Raw genomic sequence first — 21,995 nt, forward strand, 5'->3', positions numbered from 1 at the left:
AGAAGGTGGTAAGCACATCTTTGATCTCGAAAAGTCACATAAGAACTTGCAAATTCGAGTTGTTCCAAAGTAGATCTTTATTGTTGAACTATTTGAACTTCTACTATTTTGACGTATCGCTTTGGACTGTAGTCATAAACTATCTTGACTTTGAGATGTCATTTGTTCTTTTCATTTTGTCTGATGTAAATATTGGCAAAAATCCCTTTCTGGTTAGTCTATGAAACTTGCAATCTTTTTTATAAACCTAACTATTATGTAACGTTAATCTGCACATTGTTGGTTCCTTCATTGGTTCCAATTAGTATCATGTTAATTGTAATGTTGTTGTCCTAATCTCTTGAACAAAATAAAACATGCTCTTTTCCTACAGTAAATGTTTATAATGCTTTGGTAAATGTTTTAGAAATGTACATATATATAACTTCTAATTAACACTGCAATTTGTTTTGTACCTAGCACTTCTCAAATGAGATATCAATGACATTTCTAAAAGGAACATGGAAAACAATCACACTCATCGACAAACAAGCTCAAAAAGGGTATAAGTGTCGTTTGATAACGGCAAAGAGAGCAAGTTATAAAAAATACTTAAGCGGCCAGTGGTTCAAATTTTGCCGAGAACATATGTTAGAGGTAGGTGATAAGTTAATTTTTGATCTAGAGAAGCCACCTAAAAATATGCACGTTCAAGTCGTTTCCAAATAAAGATTTGGTGTTCATGATCCGTACTTTCAACAAATCACCTTAACTCTAATCCTAGACTAGCTTATATTCACTCACCGATGCTACTTCTTTGCTTGATTTCATTTGATGTAAATATGGCTATCAATCATTTTTTGGTAACTCTATAACAACAACACTCTTTTTTATAATTTTGGATAATATGTAAATTCACACATCATTGGTTCCTTTATTGGTTCCAATTGTTTTCATCCTAAATATTATGTCAATTCCTAATCTCATAAACTGATTATATGCTCTCTTAATCAGCCCATACATATTTTATGATGAATCACAATGTTCCATCGTTTTAAAATCTTTTCTTTCGAAGATTTTTTTTATCGAATACGTTATTGAACCCGTGCGAAGCACGGGTTTGTAACTAGTTTTATATCAAAAACAGTGATTAGTTTTTGACATATAATCACAATGATCAATCAGTTAAAGTAATCAAAAGGAATACAAAGATGGTCTTGTGGTTGGAATGGGAGAATTGAACAATGGAGTGGTAAGAAGATAGAACCTTCAATTCCCACACTCAACCTAACAAAACTAAAAATACTAATACTTGTTGTTAAACAAATTTAGTAATCAAGGTAATTTTTTAAAACTTCTTAGATTTATCTGAATGAGTGTTGCTATATATATATAGCGAACACGCTTTCACGAATGCATTGCGAACCTAGCATCGCCATTGGATCTTCATGTCATACAATACATGGGTGGTTGGATATAAGTTCAAAACTTTGCTGCAATACACATGTACAGTGTCGGGATAACCTCGGGACAAATTAGTCGCTATATGTAGCATTAACCTATCCAAATACAATGAATCAATACACAATACTCCAAAATGGTCATAAAAGTTATTAATCAAATATTACTCCTCAGTTTCAAAAGGATGTTATTAATATTGGTGCTAGACTATCCTAAAATGTTTGTTAGACACCTTATAAGTGTATACATCTTGAGAGAGAGAGAGAGAGAGAGAGAGAGAGAGAGAGAGAGAGAGAGAGAGAGAGAGAGAGAGAGAGAGAGAGAGAGAGAGAGAGAGAGAGAGAGAGAGAGAGAGAGAGAGAATAAATAGTGATGTGATAGATTGATGATGTGATAAGAAGAGAGAGAAAGAGATGAAATGAGATCTTGAATAAGTAGTATATATGAATTTGGGATTTGAGATGTCCAAATATCATTGTTGTTGTAAACACCATTGTAATTATTATCGACTTTGTAGATGAACTATTTGCTATCATTCTTGACGAAGTTGTGACACATAAAACAAAGAGCAAATGGTTTTCAATTGATTCGTTACCAAAAATGGAACAATAGTTGAGCATTTTAACGGTATGGTTATTCCCGGTTTATGCTTGTAAGTGAAATCGATAAATTGTTTTCTAAGCATGGGCTTAATATATCAAGAATTTCGTGGACGATGTTACGGTGGATTTAGCAAAAAGCAAGAGAAAATCGTTGGGATTAAAATTTTAATCTTAGTTGATATGCGTATGCATTTATTTACCTTTTTTTTTCGTCATCAAATATAACTTACATGAGTTGCTAGTGCAAAACATCACATTCTAATCGTCTCTTCTATTTAATTTAATATTAATTTGGTGGGAGATATTTGCAAGCAATATGGACAAACTCCGTGAGAACATACTCAATGTTTAGAATTGAGAAATGCATTGAGAAAAGAATAAATTTATCTGCCAATATTTGATCATATTGCATTTGAGTTTGGTAGAAATTTGTTATGTATTTCAAATGAATCGTTACGTGCATCAAATGGAAAAGATGGTTACAAACTATGAGGGATATGGATGAAAGTCTCTATTGCACAAAGTAATTTTATTTTGCAATATGTATGCCATGAATATTTCTACTATGGAGGCAATACTTGTCATAGTCATCACAATAAAACATTCTTAATATCACAATAAACGACATTAACTGTCATTGAGTAAAAAACAAGGGAAGAATACAACCTCTTTCAAAGAACCAAGAAAAAGAATAAACAAAAAAAAAAAAAAAACCTATACAAATGGGAAGAAAAATAAATAACTACATATTAAAAATACAAGAAGATGACAATGATGAAGAAAACTACAAAATCAAAAACTAGTGAGACTTGAATCATCAAATTACCATTTCTTTATACAAGTCTATATGAAATGTCTCCTAAAAGTTATAAAGTAGAGAAGTTTCAGAGAACAAGGCCTATCATGTCATTAAATATACGTAGAGCATGCATGTACCCTCAACAAGGCCTATATATTCATTAGGTGCAAATGCATTGGTGATGTGATTATAGAATAGTTCAAGCATTGAGTTAGGGCCATCACCAATTAAGATGATTATTATGTATCACATATGGCACCCCAAAAAATGAGAGCATCAATAAGAAGGAACAAAATTTCAATGAAAATCATGTCATGTCACGATCTCATTGATTTTGCCAATGGCAATTCACTTTCATGTGAGGCAACAGAAGATACCCTATTCAATTGAGCAGCACCACCACCTTTTGGTGATTGAGTTGCAACCTCAACATCTCCATTCCTAGGTGTAGTTGAACCACCCCAATTTCCTCCACCTCCGCCTCCACCGTTAGCGATTCCTGCTCCAACTCTCAATCCAAAACATCTTGAGAAAATTCTATATAAACATGTGAGAAACCAAAATGCCCATGGTAGACAAACAAATACGACACCGGCTACAGGTATCCAAGATGAAGTTTCAGATTCAGGAAGGAGCATGTATGCACCAAGGCACACACCTCCTGCTAATAAAGAGATGAATAAAAGACATGTTACAAGCCATATGAACGCGCGGCCAGAACTAGGATCCGACACAGGCATTTGTTTGTATCAAAACATAAGGTGTAGGTATTTTGAATAATAGAGATTAAATAAATGAAGCTTGAATCAAGATTAATTTGTCTTTATCATCATCCATTTTAAAGGTATATTTGAATTTGAGGGGTTAATGATATTGGTTTGGCAAAGGATGAAGAAGGTTCCAAATGAGGGAGGATTTTTGTTTTGTTTGTTTCTCCTAAAATTTTGATTTTTTTTCTTCCTGGTGTTGTTGCAATAATGAAGCCTGAAAATGAGATTTCTTTTTTCTTCAAATGGTGGTGGTAGACATGTTCAAAAGTTTGTTAACCTGAAAAGGGCTAATCTTAGGACAGATATACACCTATAAAGACAAAGAAAGAGAAGCGTTTTCCATTTATGGTTTTGTCAAATCAAAAAATAAAAATCCACATGGTTGATTATAAGGGCCATCCTCACAAAAAAATGCCCAATATGTCATGCTTCTTCTCATAAGCAAAATACCTAAAGCTCAATCTCAATATGTGACAGGATATTTTAAAACATTTTTTGTTTAGAAATTTGGTTTATAATTACCAAGATATTATTAGTTATATCATCGACCCATATCATATCCTTGTCGTATTACTTTATAAATAGAGTTCATAGATAGGTAACGTGACAATACATAATAATAGAATACTATTTATCTCCTTCTTCTCTCTATTCTTGTTCTATTCAAAGAGTTCCATAACATGTTATATACACAGTCTTACCAATTGAGGTATGCAATTAATCCAATTTTAATATGTAAACGAGTATTAGTTCTTGTATCGATGATCATGGACTATACTATTACAATTTCATCAATTGAAATCAGTGTCTTATAAATTAATGGGTTAAATATGTTTTTAGTCCCTACAAAATTACAAGCTTTTAAGTTTAGTCTCTAGAAAAAATTTATTCACTTTTAGTCCCTATTTACATTTTATAGGGACTATTTTGGAGGACTAAAAGTGTCCAATTTTTCTAAAAAGTTTTCAAAATATGGACTATTCTTACGAACTACAATATTATGGAGGACTAAAATTACCATCAAAATTTATAGGGACTAAACTTAAAAATTTATGATTTTGTATGAACTAAAAATATATTTAACCATAAACTCATTTAATCGTTACATACCTCGAGGATTGCACAAAGAATTAATTTTATTCTTTAAATTTGTTGGATAATTTCCGAAGAATTTTAAAAAAAAAAAAACTCAAATTTTATTTTACATAAATTCCTCAAGAATATAATAGTGATACTTCTCTCAAAGATTGCACAAATAATAGAATATGGTTCTTGAAAAACTCAATTTATTTTAATATTTATGCATCATTAAAGGATTCAAAGAGTAATTGCGATTGCTATGATATGAGTATATTTTATGTCACAATTTAATATTTTATGCATCCATTAATGATTGCATAATAGATTTTTTGTTATTTTTATAAAGATTTAACATACAGTTCCTAAAGAGCTAAAAAGCTCAATTTTTATTCTCTATAAATTGGTGGATTCTAAGGTGAGGGCTCAATTAAGTCCCTCACCGGTGGACCACCATAAATAATAATAATAAGAGCCATTAGATTAATTGAGTTCATATATCTTATTATACACCATATACGCCGAATCACATTTATCTTTTTCCTCTCTCCCCCTCTTTCTCCCCTTTATCCCCTCTATTCCTTCAATCTTTAAATTAATCTCAACGGCCTGAATGGTGGTAACGGTAACAATCACAAATCAATCATTTTTATTAAAAAAAACTCATGACATATTTCAGAGCAGAATCACTCACACACTGTAATCCAACAAAGGTGATTTTATGAAAATTAGGAATATAATAAAAAGAAGGGTCTTGTTAACGAGTACCCCCGGTGCACTCTTTAAGTATACCAAATTTAGCAATTATTCTTTTAAAAAGTCAACTGTTACAATTTTCAATGCACTCAATACACAACTTTTCATAAAGAACTTACTAATTAAAGTGCTTAAAGAGTGTCCCGGGGCACTAGTTAACATTTCCCTAAAAAGAAAAAGAGAATAGAAATTCAATTGTCCTACATATGATTATTTATACAATCTTGTGCTTTTGTTGATGGATTTTTCCTTGAATACAACTTTCGTTAGAACTTGTAGGCATTTCTTTTGGTTTAATTTTTGGGTATTGTGTTATTGTTTGATATAATTTACCAATACACTACCAGAACATGGTAACCAAACCGCCAACAAAACACTATTAAACTACTTGATGAAGGATAGTATAATAAGACGCCACATTTGCACCCTGAATGTTGAAAAAGGGTAAGCAAATTGAAATGGGATTTGAAATCTCAAACAACGCCTTTTGAATTTGCTAAGTGTTTCTTGGAACAAATGGAGACCAAGCTCTGCCATGGTCCTTGTGCAACACAAAGTGAGATTTGCTAGAGCTAGAGAAAGAGAGAGGAGAGACATGATCGCGTGTGGTTGTGACTATTGAGATAATATAGACTTATTTAATCTAATGGTCAATTAAAGTGGTACACCGGTGAGGGACTTAATTGAGCCCTCACCCTAGAATCCACCCTATAAATTCTGAAAAAATATAAATTCTGATATGTTTTAATATTGTTTATAAAGATATTTTGTATAATTTTTTATGAACTTTACATAAGTCTATATTTATTCTCTAAATTCCAGAACAATTCAATATTTATGCATCCTTAAAGAATTATACACAAAAATATTGTTTTCTATATAGTTCTTTTTGACAAACTATAAAAATCCAATATTTATTTTCTAAGAATTCTCGGAGAATTCAACATTCATGCATCCTTTAAAGACCGTCTTATCAAATTTGTTTAGCAAATGTACGAGTTATTTGCAAAAATGTCAAATAATGTTCATCCGTTTTAGAATTAAAACTGATTTACTACTTTTTTTTTTTTTAACAAAAGGTACCACCAAGTTCAATATACATTTTATATGGTCAATCTAGACTTAATCTTATAAGAATTAATATTATTTTGAAAGAAGTGAACCATGTATGGGTAAGTTTCAAAACGTTTAAATTTTGGGTTCATATTGTTATGTGATTTCGAAGAGTTGGCATACTTTTCTTGTAAAAAAAAATGGTATATTTTTAGAGAAATGATATTTGTACAACTATTTTGTGACAACTCTCTCTTTCATACTCACATTATGTTTTTATTCTCTCTCTTCCTTTTTCTCTCTCCATTGTTTTTAACCAATAGAAAGAGAGGAAAAAAGAAGTTGTCATAATAGTTGTCAAAAATGGTTGTTCAAATATCACCACTCATATTTTTATTTCAAAATTAAGAAACGATTAATGTTTTTTGATATACTCATACCTCAAATTACACATTTCTTTAATTATTATCAGTTAAATAAAATTGTAAATGAATAAATAAACCACTACAAACAGTTCCTTTTCCTCTCTGTCAATCTATCCATCTATGATTTTGTAGCTTTTATATTTCATAGGCACAGATAAATATCAAAATCGGTAGAGTGGTCACAAAAATTTATCCAGATCTAGCTGTTTCAGTCAAAGAAACTTCAGGCTCCTCATCTTGGGTATTAGCTTGAATGGCATTTATCATTTTGTACCTCCTCTCTTTCCTCCTTTTGGCTTCGAGCTCAATGAGTAGTGCAGTGATATCGGCAGGGCTCACCCCACCTACTCTGCTCGCCTGACCAATGGTTTGAGGCCTAACCTAAAATCATTGACAGAACTTGTCAAGTCCTTGAAAATAAGTTGAAATCAAGAGTTGCTTAAATAAACCTATTTGCTGTACACAACGATGGGATTGACGTCTCTCTGTCATGGTCGGTCGGTGTTCATTAGTAACAATTTCATAACATAGATTAGGATAACCTTGTAGAATACACATTCAATAGAATCAGAAACAAGATACTTTGACATTTCTTTTGGAGGGATTCAATATTGACTAGAGATTGAAGGTTTGTTTGAGTCGGCATTTTATTTTCATTATTCTTTTATAAGCTTATTTTCATGATATCATATGATATGATATCACCTTTTTTTCGTCATTACTAAACTTGTGGATCTAAAGGTTGCATCAGTTTTTACCCAACCTAACTCTAATGACCAAATTGTCTATGTTGATAAATATGTTACATACCTTGGAAAGTTTTTCACGAGCTTCAATAGACAAATTTATCATTGCATAGTAATCCAGGTCTTCAGGAAGTGGTTTATGTTGTTGAGTAACCATCTACATGGAATCCAACACAACAATGAGATTTGACATTAAACACACCTCTGAAATTCTATAATGCGCAAAAATTAGAACAATACAGGATAGTGATATGGACACAGAGCAACAAGCATTTGCTCCAGTTAACATGTATAACGGACATACCTGTTGAAGTTGGCTTTGCTGACGCAAGATGAAACCTTCGTACTTAATATCAATTTCAACACATTCTTTTTCCATTCTTGATAAATTCTTGTCACCAAAACCATGCTTATCAAGAAGTCCATATTGTATGTGCGGTTTCTTAAGAAGGCTTTCCAATGTTGAAGAGTTTTTCACAGGCTGACCAGACATAACAGTAATTTCAGCAGCCAAATCCCCTCCTAATGAGATAATTTAGGTGAGTTGCAATAAATGATACGAAATCAAATAAATTTTCTTTTGGTCCTACTAGATAAAAAAAACATATGTTGCCAAGAGAATGGACAACAGTAATCACAAATAATTTATATTTCTACTTCACACTAGCATGGATGATCCACTAGACAAATATACCAGTAGTTTCCACTGTAATCTAAGTACCATGTTTCCATTGTGCATATAACAATAATCTGTATTGGCAATATATAATCTATGTCTTAAGGTTGTATTTCTGTAATGCTTCTCTATTCTGCATTGTCTTTCTTATTGTGTGTTCCTGTGTATGTATTCACAATGCATTATGCTTCACTATTCTACATTATGCAACTTTTATATTGAGTTGAGTCCACATGACATAAGCCAAGCCGATTGTAGATAATCTAGAAGCTTTAAGCAGCTTATCAGTTAGTTAGATTCTGTTACTAACAGTCTCAACTTTTTGTCACAAATTCCCAATGACAACTGAATCTAATCTAGGACTACAGCTACTTGTACTTTTTTTCTTCATTCGATTTAGAATGAAGAAAAATATTCACAGCTTTCCATCACTTGCTCCCACATTCTCGCACTACAAAATTTCAATAATCTGCTATTTACTACATTATTCTATAATAGGTACTGTTAGCTACAGACTATAGGAAAAACAGGACTTGGGGAGGGGGGCCTGTTGTCTCAATCAAGGCCAACAATTGTACGTGACTAAAAGAGGCAACCAACTTGCTTTCCCCAAAGGATAAACTTTTTTCATTGCCTTTTAAAGAAAAAACTTAGACATAATTAGTTGGCACACATGCATGGTAGACAAACAAACCTGAAATTTTGACACTTTTCAATCGCTTCTTTTCCTCAGAAATCCGAGCCTGCTTCTCCTGGTACAATTTCCAACGCCTATCATCTATCAATCCAATTTCACGACCCAAAGGAGTGAGACGGCTATCAGCATTATCAGATCTCAAAAGTAACCGATGCTCTGAGCGGCTAAATATCAGGAACATATTGTTTAAGTAGTTATTATCGAGAAATGAGAAATGGAATGAGGATGCATATATGCATCTATGAGAAGAAGTGTTAATCGAAGTTAGCGTACCTTGTTAACATCCGGTAAGGCTCTCGCAGGTCCTTGGTGACTAGATCATCAATTAATGTTCCTATGTAACTGCTCTCTCTCTCAAGAACAATGAGTGATTTACCATCTGCATGTCTAGCAGCGTTGATACCAGAAATAATGCCCTGGAGGATAAAAAAGAGTAGATTGTAATAAAAAGACTTGCTATATTAGCAGGAAGCCAGCATAAATAATAAGAGCTTAATTAATTCTCCATTATACAACATCAGAAAGAGAGAAAAAAAAAAAAAAAAGCAATCAGGTTTTAACTTATAAAAGCACAAATTGAGGTTGACAGAATACCTGTGCTGCAGCTTCTTCATAGCCTGTAGTTCCATTTATCTGACCCGAGAAGAACAATCCTTGTATTTTCTTAGTCATAAGAGACCTAGAGCATTGATGAGCAGGTAAATAATCATATTCCACAGCATATGCAGGCCTCAACATTGAACAGTTTTCAAGTCCAGGCAAAGTTCTCAGCAAAGGCAACTGTAGTCTCTCAGGCAAACCGGTTGAGAACCCCTATAAGATAGAAGAAGAATAAGAAGTTACGACATCCTCTCCTTCTCAAGATAAAAAGGAGGCGATAAATTATAAGCCATAACCCCCCACCTAAATTACAATGGATAAGAGAGGCGACTTTCTTTTGTAAACTTTGACCCTAAATTCACCTTTCATTGAGTTTCAAATATATATTTCGACTTGGCTTATTACAATGTCTTTCTTCCATTAACTTGCTTCAATTCAACCAAATTACATCCTTGTTCCATCAGGCAAGAAAATAAAACTCGATTTTTCACCTCTTCCTGCGTTGTTTCATAAAGTTGGTAGTACTCAAAATTTCTATCAGTTTATCAGGTTAAAAAAGGATATAACAAGATTTGGATATTGCTCATACCTCAGATGTAGGATGCTTCTACAGTCTAAACTCTATGCATCACCGTGTCTTAAAACAGGTACATATATTTGTTGCAGGTATAACCACTTTTGCGATTGATGACTATTTTTTTCCTTAACTATTATTTTGTTGATTTTCTTATGAATTTTCACCATAGTATTTAAATATTATATCTGACTCAACCCACCCCCAAGGGAAAAAATGAAAAATTATTAATAAGTTTCATTTGGATTTCAGACAAGAAAAAAATATACAACTTACTTGCACATAGAGCTCAGGCACATCTCGACCCTCCGGTTCAAGAAATATTTGATGAGACTCTTTGTCTTGGAATCTTACAATCTAAAAGTGAACAATATATCTCATCATAAAATGCATAATTTCAAATATAATTGATCGCATACTTCAGATCATAACTTTTCTGAAAGGTTCTAGTTTGCACTGAGTATTCTTAATTTTATAAGGGGGCTTTTGAGTAAATAGCTTAACTAAGTGTTTATCATACAATAGTTTAAGTTATGTAAATAGCTTAACTAACTGTTTATCATACAATAGTTTAAGTTATGAGCACTTTAATTTAATAAGCTATTTGCAATTCGACATACAATTAAGCATGGGGAAAAGGTATGTATTTGCATTCTAAACTTTTGTTCTTACAGTAAAGATAGAATTTGGGATGGGTGGAAATTCAAGAGGGGATAGAGGGTAAAACCTCACACAAGTAGTTTCAATAAGCTAACTTTAAAAACTTACTGAAATAAGGTAAAAAACGCTTATGAATGTATCATAAGAAAGTGAACACTTAAACACGTGTTTATGATTATGTCATGAGATAATCCCAAATAAACTTTTCCAAATGCCCCCTAAATATTAAACCAAGTTAACTTTTTAAAATATGACGTGTAAATATTTGTTGAAACACACCTTATCTTCTATGGAAGGGCAGTATCTAGGTCCTTTGGCTTCAACCCATCCTCCATAAGTGGGCGTTTCATGCAAGTTATCCCTAATTATCTGGTGAGTAGCACTAGTAGTACGAGTTAGGTAGCAGCACATCTGTTCTCTTTCAATATGGACATCTGGATCAAAACTAAACCAGCTGACCTGCCAATTATGAAGATAAACTGAGGAAATGCCATCTCCGTTTTACAGAGTAAAAGCTTTTACTAAAAGACTATATGCAGAAAAACGTCATCATTCCATACTGTAGCAAAATCAAAAACTATATTCTATTTAACGCATCATAATTTGTTGGGACTATCGGAAACAAAATGATTGCAGAGTATTGTCAAACAAGGCAATCAGAGAATCGACTTAAGAAACATCTTGGAACTTGCACAGCTGATGGATGGTGGACAGAATTCTCCAGTCCAGGTGGTAAATTACTAAGGCCTTTTAGTTGTATCAAAATTACTAGGAGACTAGCATAAAAAGAAAATTGATAATGGGCTATAGCACGTGCAATGAATGCAGAAAAAAGAAAGAAAAAAAAAACCATTTAAAGCCAAATATCATAAACACTATTTGAACGGAATTGAATCTAATGAACCTACATATAAGATTAAATGGAAGAACCTCTTCATCTCCAGGTTGAGATTCTAATCCAGAGAAATCTACAGTCCGAATGTCCACTCGGGCTGGAGTTCCAGTTTTCAGCCGATCAGTTTCAAAACCAAGTTGCTGTAAGTTCTCAGTTAATCCATGTGAAGCAGACTCGCCAGCTCTCCCTGCGGGCATAGAAGTTCTACCAACCCATATTTTACCACTCATAAAAGTTCCCGTGGTGAGAATGACTGATGGAGCATAGAATTTCATTCCAAAAAATGTACAAACACCTTCCACATTGTCATTCTTCCCCAGTAAGATATCAGTGACCATGGCCTCTCGAATAGAAAGGTTTGGAGTACTGCAAAAAACAAAGTCAAAGCAAAATAAGATGGGTAGTAATGTACAAGAGAAGATGCATGAATTATGCGATGAAGACTGCACAGAGCCAATGTAGATTTGAAGATATCAAGGACTATAGTTCAAACTGCTATATTCTCCCCACTCACCTTGGTGCTTCTTACCAACTTTCAAGTTATAAAGCAATATCTCTTGTCATGTACGGAGTATGTTAAAGTTAAAGATATTAAACCTATTAGAGAGTTAGTCTTATAACGGGTGAGGTTGGACTTGTACTACTACAGTTTAGCAGTTGACCTAATTATTAGTATACATATTATGAGTGTTAGTCTAGGGTATTGTAACACGTTAAATCTATTAATCATATTTTTATGGTTCTGCCATTAGTTTATCCTGGTCAAAATCTTGGTTCAACTTCCACCACTGAGTGACTATTATAGATCACATGCAAAAGCTAAGCACAGCAAAAAATAGATACTGGAGTCTGAAAGTAACAAAGGGAAGGGGAAAAGTTATGAATGTGAACTTGCCTTTCTACTACATTTTTCATTACCAAAGCATATTCCCTTTTATCAGTCTGAGCACGTAAAGCACGAACTGCAGGACCTTTTGAAGAATTGAGTACACGCTTTTGTAAGTAGCATCTGAACACAAGCATAATAACAGACATGAGCAACAAAACCACCAAAAGCCACACTTCAAAATATATTATATCACAAATGTAGTTTGAAAATATGAATCAAGATTGTACCGAATGGACGATAGCAATGATATATGACGTAAAAGTAGTAAGTTATTCGAATTAAAAACAAATTGGTTAGTTTGGCTTGAACGGGAATATACCGAGATATTTCACTTTTTTTTTCATCTTCAAACATAAAAGGAAAAAGAAAAGTAAATCATAGCTCATCCTCGTATAGCTTTGAATGTGCGATCATTTTGCAACTGTCCAGGAACTCATTAGACCATTTTCCCCTTAACTTTAAATCATTTCTATAAAATCTTACCACAACCTACAATGAATGAGGATAGATTCCTTAAGAATAACTTACTTGAAAGCATAATTTTGAGTTATTGGGAAATTGGGCTCTTGTCATAGATTCTTACATAATATTATGTTAATATTATTGTGAAAGCTTTTCTGTTTTTTGCTAAAATTAACCTTTGTCTAAAAGATGTTATAATACTTCAAGGGAGACCCCTAACAGAAAAGAAAAACAAAATAATGCTTCATGAAACTCCCATCTCCCAATGATAGAGAGACATGTATAACATGTAAACATGTGTGTAAAACAAAAAAGAAGAAATGCAAATTATTCCAAACATGCCAGTTATTGTGATCTAATGGTCATATACAAAACTGCATCAATATAATCTCAGGGAATCAAGATGCTAGAGAAAAAGAAGTAAAGAAGCACAAATCTTCCATGTTACCTATCAGCAATTTTCCCTATGTCACCACCAAGCGCGTCCACTTCATGAACGAGCTGGGACTTTGCAGGCGCACCAACTGCTGGATTACAAGGCTACACCAAAACTAGTCTCAGTCAGAAACTTCTCATTTTTTAGGATAAAACCACGCATCATGCCTCATGTGTTTAACCAATTGCAAACACAAATACTTCTCTTTCAGTAATCCAATAATTTTATGAGTTTAATGGAAATACACGGTGTAAAATTATTTTACACTTGCATCCAGTAAAATTTATCATATTGCCAAATAAGCCAATTTTGTAACTGTATTTTAACAATAACTGTAAATAAAATACTTTATTCTGATTGGTTGTCTGTGTAAAACTAGTTTACTATTGAACGTGTATCTCTTTTTTGCCTAATTCAATTTAATTAAAACGCAAACACATTCAACTTGGTATTTATTCAACTGTGTAACTACATCACATTTCAAATTACAAAAACTGGATGTAAAATAAGATGGTAAACAAGTAGAGGATGAATTAGGTAAAACCTGCCACGCAATCCTGTCAATGTTGAGAGTAAGAAGAAGAGTTCTTGCACCCAAACGTGCAGAAGCAAGAGCAGCTTCGCAACCAGCGTGTCCTCCTCCAACTACAATCACATCATATTTTTCTGTTCCGAATTCAAAATCCAAATCTGCAACAAAAAAAAAAACATAAATAAGTAAACAATTCTGTTCCGAATTGACACCCTGACACCGGAAAAGATGAAGAAACTATCGTACCTCGGGAGAAGGAAGCGGATGCGACGGTGGAGAAGCGACGGGAGAAAGTGGAGGCGGAAAAGGAGATTCTCCGGTGAGTTGTTCGTCGGAAATTGAGGGAAGGAGGGTTGAGAAGAGTGATAGATGAAGTAGGAAAGAGCGTTTTGCGAAAATATCGGGTAAAGCGACAGAAATGCAGAGTAAATGGCACCGTTGACATGGTTGAGATGAAATTGGGAGATGAATAGGAAAGTTTTCAAGTTCTCATTGTCGTTCGCTGGAGGCAATGTGAAGCGGCAGAACAGCGAAGAGCTTCAGCGCCGTTGCTTTGTTAACCAAAGCAGCCTCATCCGATGATAATTAGGGGCGTTAGTTTTAGGAAGAAAAAAATTCTATTTTTAATTTAAATAAAATCACTTTTGTCATATTTTAAATGTTTGTTTTCCCTAAAAAAAGTTGTTTGTTTAGGAATCTTAGAAAAAACATTTTAAAAAAATATTTATTTTGACTCTAAAATAAAAAGCTATCATGATTAGCGCTTTCTAAAATCTATTTTTTCGAAAATAAAGCGTTAACACGTAAATTAGTTATACGGTGCATTTGTTTTAGCTTTAAATATCTTTTTTTAGGCCCCATTTGTTTTGAATTTTTTTATGAAAAAATCTATTTTTTTAGTAAAAAAAAAATTATTTTATCATTTTTTTTAAGTGTTTGTTTAGGATTTTTAGAAAAATCATTTTATCAAAAATAATATATTTTAACTCTAAAATGAAAAGCTATTAGGATTAACTTTTCTCAAAATCTATTTTTTTTAAACATAAGGAGGTAACATGAACTAGTTAAAAATCATTTTTTTGGATAGTAAAGGTGTGTTTGTTTAAGCTTTAAAAAAAAATGACTTTTTTGTTAAAAGAAGCTAGAGATTTTTTTAAAAAAAATCTAAAGCTATTTTTGTTTGTTTACTATCATAAATATAATTTTTTAAGATTTGGAGCTATTACACTTGGATTCCTTGTTTTTAGGAAGAAAAAAAAATAGATTTTGGAAAAGCTGCTGCAATAGTTTTTCATTTTAAGGCTAAGGGTGAATTTGTTTCAGCTTTAAAAAAAAGATTTTTTGTTAAAAGAATTTCAAGATTTTTTTTGACCGAAAAAGAATTTAAAGATTTAAAAAAAAATTGAGGTTATTTTTGTTTGCCTACTACCTATAAAAATCCTTTTTTTTATTTAAAAAATAGTGAATTTTAACTTGTACATATGTTACCTCCGGGTAGCACTTGTACATATGCCACCATTTTGCTTGTCGAAATGCATATTCAAAATATAGGCTAACACCTTCAATTTTGCTTCTTCAGTAAGAATTTGAATCTTCTCAGTCGATGTGAACAAACACTTGTTAAAACCCTTCCATAACTCAGTCGAAATACATGTGCTTTAACTTGTACTTAGAGAATTTTGTGGTTTTGATAACCATTCGTAATGCATACTTAAAAATACATGCTAATAAATTGACCCTCAAAAACGTCATTTTCAACTGAAAAATATGAGGGAGAAAATGAACATTTTTGAAAACTTTTTATTGGACTATACCTAATTTCAGCATCATTTAAAACTCGACTTAGATAGTATATGGCTCTTTCGGCACCATTATCATTAGGGTCGGACATTGGGGTGTGCAAACCGCTCAATGGAACTGGGCCTCCCCAAGGCATGGGTCTAAAAAAAAATTATAGTCCAATAGTATTGATAAGTGTTAGGTGGGTGTGTTTTTGGGAGAGTGGTTTGAGGTTTCTCATGTATACGGTAGTGATTTTCACCTTTGGGTATACCGCTTAAATACGTCACCTTGAATTTATCTTTTAAAAACTTTAAATAGAACATTGTTCTTTAAAAAAATACATTTTTATTTTATTACGGGCCACTTTTCACATACAGAACCGAGCCTCCGAATTTGCAGCAACGACACTAATTATCATCCTCTTGGGCTAACATGATCCCTATTGTTATATTTTTTTTTTAAGAAATAAAAAGATATTGTTCTATTTTTATTTTCACGAATAGATTTGTTTCGACATTAAATGCTTCTTGCTACATTTCATTAAAACAAATTTAGCAAATAAGATATCGAATAGATTTGTTTCGATATAGATTTTTTTGTGATATCATATTTAACCCTAAATAAAATTAAAGATATATTCTATCGTATAAAAAAAACTAACAGTCAGCTAAGTCAAAGTGGTGTGTATATATATGAGTCAGGAGTCATTGACACCAGGTGTCAACGAATTCATTGAGAGCAAATCCTAGCCGTTCTTTGTTTTAATCTTAATGACTCACATTTATTCACCAACTGGTTCACGTGGGGACTCTTCAAAGAAAAACATACTACCCTCTCATCTTCTTCTTGAAGGCACTCATTCTTATGGTTATTGGAGACAAATTCTAAAGACAATTTGCTCTCATGTTTTCGATTTTATTCTTGGTCACAATAGTGTTAAAAATTGTTGCTTTCATTCCCATCAAAATTACTTTTCTCTTTTCTTTTCATCCGGATCTTAATTTGTAAAGGAAATTTCATGCTAAACATAAAATTGAGAATTGATTTTAATTTGTAATGTTGTGAGAACTATCCTCAATTGCGCAATTAAAAAGCTTTTCCAAAATTCCCCTATCCTTGTTGTGTACCTTGTAATTCTACGGTTAGCTTCCCCCTTCTGACACAAATGTTTCAAATCAATAATGGTTACTGCAGATTGGTATAAAGAAAATGGAAAAGTATGAATTAGCAGCATTCCCACAAGGTTTTAAAATTTCTATGGAACAAAGCTGTTGATTTCCGCGAGGAGTAGGTAGAGAGAATCGACAATAGCAAAAACCTAGAACACAAGTGTGAGTGTAGGTGTGAGGAGAGTCTATGTAGGAGTTATTATGTCATTGATTGTTGGCCATTAGATTAAAAAGTTAGATGGCTAGGATTTGGTGTCAACGAATCCGTTGACACCTGGTGTCAACGGATCCTAACTTTCTCTCTCTCTCTCTCTATATATATATAGAGGACATTTATAATGAGAATGGATCTTTTATGTGAGAATGGTGAGAATACTTATTAACCTTTAGATCAAAAACAAGTGGTCCAGATTAAAAGCCTCATTTTAAACCTCTCCTTATTCTATCAAATCTCATTAACCCTTATTCATCTTCTCCAACCCACTGGTACGCTTCCAAATTCCAATCAACCCATCAGTTACAAATTCTTCAACACAATCGTCGAAGAAGAATGTTTCAGAATCACTTGCCATGAAAATGAGTTGTTTCTTGTTTGACGTTTCAGATTCACAATTATGTTTTCACATATCTGTACACCATAGATTTTTAATTGGTTCAATTCCAAATTTTTTGTGATTCTTTAATTTTGATTATCACGGTTCCTGTGTCAAAGAAACTCCATTTAAATTAAAAAAAAAACGATTATCACGGTTCCAGATTTATTGTCAATTGAAACCATTCAGATCTCGTTACCAATTAATTTACAAATAAAAAAGAAGGAAGAGTTATAGACTTGTAGTAAATTAAAATACTCTGATCTCACTAAGTTAATGGTAGTGTAGAGAAATTTGAACATTAATGGCGATGGGTTGACATATGAAAGCACTGTTGTTGGAGTAGATGGAGTGATGGAGAGTGGAAAGGGTTCATGATAAAAGATAGAATGTGATGAGACTCATGTGAGACTTTTTAATCTCAACCATTTATTTATGATCTAATGGTTGGTGATCATTCTCACCATTCTCATATAAGATAGTCATTCTCATAATATACATCCTCTCTCTCTCTCTCTCTCTCTCTCTATATATATATATATATCTTTCTATTCAATCAATTCTCTTTTAACATCCAGTTCACCAATCGCTTCTTGATGGCTAACCAAAGTCGGTTGTTGCCTTCTCCGGTTGGAGAAAAATCTGTGGTGTTGTTTGGGTGTAATTACCCTGGTACCATCAATGTCTTTTATTGCTGCTACAAAGATTGTGAGAAAATCAAAAACACGTTGGTTAAATTTTATGGCGTTCAAATCTTTTCGGAGCTTACAGCAAGGAAATCATTGCTGCAATGTCAAGACTTGTGCTTAATGGAAAGAAAAAAAAGGGACACGCTTTTCTCCTATTTCAATGGACACGGGTGCAGAATAGAAACACCCTCTGGAATCAATAATACGTGATATTATGAGTGTATGCTTGCTGGTGACTGGAAAGTGGTACCAGGTAATAAATCGCTTCTTTCTTGCATATATTCTTTGATTTTATAAATATAAAATTGTTTTTTGCTAATAAATCGCTTTGATTATATTGTATTGCTGCTATAAGGATTGTAAGAAAATAAAAAACATGTCGGTTAAAATTTATGGCGTTCAAATCTTTTTGGAGCCTACAACAAGGAAATCATTGCTACAATGTCAAGACTTGTGCTTAATGAAAAAAAGAAAAAAGAAAAAAAAAGGACACGCTTTTCTCCAATTTCAGTGGACACGGGTGTAGAATAGAAACACATACATGATATTATGAGTGTATGCTTGCTGGTGACTAGAAATTGGTACCAGGTAATACATCGTTTCTTTCTTGCATATATTATTTGATTTTATATTATAAATATAAAATTGCTTCTTGCTAATAAATCGCTTTGATTATATTGTATTGCTGCTACAAGGATTGTGAGAAAATCAAAGATATGCTGGTTAAATTTTATGGCGTTCAAATCTTTTTATAGCCTATAACAAGGAAATCATCGCTGCAATGTCAAGACTTGTGCTTAATGGAAAAAAAGGGACACGCTTTTCTCCTATTTCAGTGGACACGGGTGCAGAATAGAAACACCCTCTGGAATCAATAATACGTGATATTATGAGTGTATGCTTGGTGGTGACTGGAAAGTGGTACCAGGTAATAAATCGCTTCTTTCTTGCATATATTCTTTGATTTTATAAATATAAAATTGCTTCTTGCTAATAAATCGCTTTGATTATATAAATATAAATTGCTTCTTGCTAATAAATTGCTTTGATTATATAAATATAAATTGCTTCTTGCTAATAAATCGCTTTGATTATATAAATATAAATTGCTTCTTGCTAATAAATCGTTTTGATTATATAAATATAAATTGTTTCTTGTTAATAAAACGCTTTGATTATATAAATATAAATTGCTTCTTGCTAAATTTGATTATCCTAACTACATTGGTTGCAAGAGTAGCTTCATAACCGGCGTGTTCTCCTCCAACTACAATCACGGGGGCATTTGTTTTAGGAAGAAAAAAATCAGTTTTTTTTATTAAAAAAAAACCAATTTTCTCAACAACGAAAAAATGTTTGTTTATGATTTTTTTAAAAAATCATTGTATAAAAAAAACTATTTTGATTGTAAAATAAAAAGCTATAATGATTCAATTTTCTCAAAATCTATTTTTTTTTAATTGACAAAGAATTTTTTTAAAATATAATATTAATATTAATGTTTGTGTAGTATTTATTAAAAGTTCATATAACTCAGGAGTTATAAAAAAATTAATATTCCTTAAAAAAAAATACTAATAATATAACCCATATTTTATTAAATAAACTATTAATACATGCGTAAAATATAAAATAAACAAATTCTAGTTTTTTTGACAAAATAAATAAATAAATTGTAGTTATCTAAATTGAAACAATTATCAATAATATTAGTGTTTGTGTTATATATGCATAATATTTATTGAAAATCAACAAAAAAAAGTAATAAAAGAAAAAAGATTGTTTATATTATAACATGTAATTTTTTGGTGGTGAGATAACTCATAATTTGCTTAGTAAACCATTAATATCCACATAAAACATGGATTTAAATGGGTTCCACAAATGAACAATAGTATTAGACATCTCAGATTAGTCGGTCATTGGGCCCAATATCGAGTTTAAAAAAAATACTTAAAAATATAAAATAAATCAATTATAGTTATATAAGTTGAAAAATTATCAAGAGTGTGTGTTTAAAATGAAAATAGTTATATAAGTTGAAAAATTATCAAGAGTGTGTGTTTAAAATGAAAATAATGAGCAGTTGTAGGCAAACAAAAATACTTTCTTATAAATATATAAAATAATTAAAATAAATAATTTAATCAAACAATCATCTAAAATTTTCTCTATCAATTTAATATTTAAAAACGAATAAATTATGCATTAAATTTGACAAAATCTATGCTAAATGAAATTTAATGAAAGTGAACACCGAGAAATGAATAAATGGTTTGAAATAAAGACAAAACTCATGTGAATTTCTTTGTGTTTTTCATATATTGATTCGTAGATCAAAATACACTTTTCATGAGTAGTTTATTTATGAACCATATGAAAAACATCTAAGAAAATGCACCTATGTTTTTTGTTAGAATTAAAATAAGGATAAAAATTAGATAAACTACCTATGAATTAAATAAGGAAAATGCACCTATGAGTAGTTTAAATGTTTTTCGTGTGGTACTTCACATAAACTACCCATGATTTCTCAAATCCACATGAAAAGCACGTGAGAAAAATGTATCTAAGTTTTGTCTTTAAAGAAAGAATTTTTATGAATGACAAATATTAGTAGCATTAATTAGGGATGCCAACAAATTTATATGTATGATATGCACGGATAATTGTATCTATATGTGTCACCACATTACTTATTTGAAGATACAAATTAGAAATAAACCTTTATTTGAAGTCACAACAAACTTTAAAAAGGTCACGTTAACACACGAAAATAAGTCTGACATATAACAAACCATACTTAAATCTTAAATTTTTTTAGTAGGCCGAACTTAGGTCTTATAAAGTGTCCAATTTATTTTCGTCCTAATTGCATTAGAGACTTTTTTGGGTACGTATTGCATTAGCACTTAAAGACGGATAAAACTATCTTAGGGTTTCTTACTGGGGCTGGGCGGGTTGGAAACAAGGCAAGACCCTGATTAATTTTGTGCACGATTTGAGTTTTGTGCACAATTTTTAAGAAAATGATTAATTGTGTTGATTTCAATGATAAAATTAGTATCTTTTTCTAAAATACCCTTATTAATTATAGTTATTGAGTAGTTAAGTTGGATAAAATTTAATAAATAAGGGTATAATAGTGAAATATAATAAAAAAATATTGCATTGATATTATAAAGTGTTATACCCTAATTTTGGACCTAAAAATACTATCTCAATTCTTCTTTTCTTGCATTTTAAGTCATTTGAACTGTCTCTGATCAATTGCATCTTTCTCTGCATTTTATTTCAATTTTATTTGCAAAATTCATGAAAAAGGGTATTTTAGTCATTTCCTGCATTCAACTCATTTTAATCTTTGAAAATTGTTTGGGTCTTTTAAATTGGTTTGTATAAGTCCTTGTTTCAACCTCATGTCAAATTTCATTTCAGAAAACATCAGTTGAGTCATTTTTTAGTCAGTTTAGCCCCTAGGGGCATTTTAGTCATTTCCTGTGTTAAAATTTCTTTCAGTCTTTTAAAAATTTGGTTGAGTCCTTTCAAATAGTTTGAATAAGTCTTCATTTCAATTCTATGTCAAAATCCATTTTTAAATTGCATTTGAAGTCATTTTTAAGTCAGTTTTGCCCCTAGGGGCATTTTAGTCTTTTCATGTGTTAAAACCATG

The 21,995-nt window shown here is 31.8% G+C and overlaps 2 protein-coding genes across 2 annotated transcripts; both read right to left on the reverse strand.

Moving 5' to 3' along the window:
- Nucleotides 1-2,654: 2,654 nt before the first annotated feature.
- Nucleotides 2,655-3,932, reverse strand: LOC146933920 (Putative membrane lipoprotein). The gene has a single exon (XM_085705727.1). The coding sequence runs from the start codon at nucleotides 3,579-3,581 to the stop codon at nucleotides 3,159-3,161; it is 423 nt and encodes a 140-aa protein (XP_085561853.1). The 5' UTR covers nucleotides 3,582-3,932; the 3' UTR covers nucleotides 2,655-3,158.
- A 2,969-nt stretch (nucleotides 3,933-6,901) lies between these two features.
- Nucleotides 6,902-14,662, reverse strand: LOC146933921 (glucose-inhibited division family A protein). The gene is made up of 13 exons (XM_085705728.1): nucleotides 14,336-14,662; nucleotides 14,102-14,247; nucleotides 13,570-13,661; nucleotides 12,666-12,779; nucleotides 11,806-12,136; nucleotides 11,155-11,334; nucleotides 10,492-10,572; nucleotides 9,636-9,854; nucleotides 9,315-9,457; nucleotides 9,039-9,205; nucleotides 7,973-8,190; nucleotides 7,733-7,825; nucleotides 6,902-7,303 (listed from the first exon to the last, which is right to left on the reverse strand). The coding sequence occupies exons 1-13, from the start codon at nucleotides 14,532-14,534 to the stop codon at nucleotides 7,112-7,114; spliced, it is 2,175 nt and encodes a 724-aa protein (XP_085561854.1). The 5' UTR covers nucleotides 14,535-14,662; the 3' UTR covers nucleotides 6,902-7,111.
- Nucleotides 14,663-21,995: the final 7,333 nt, after the last annotated feature.

The sequence above is a fragment of the Medicago sativa genome, chromosome 4, assembly GCF_051527215.1.
Source record: "Medicago sativa cultivar Bolivia chromosome 4, Bolivia_mono, whole genome shotgun sequence".
NCBI lineage: Eukaryota > Viridiplantae > Streptophyta > Magnoliopsida > Fabales > Fabaceae > Medicago > Medicago sativa.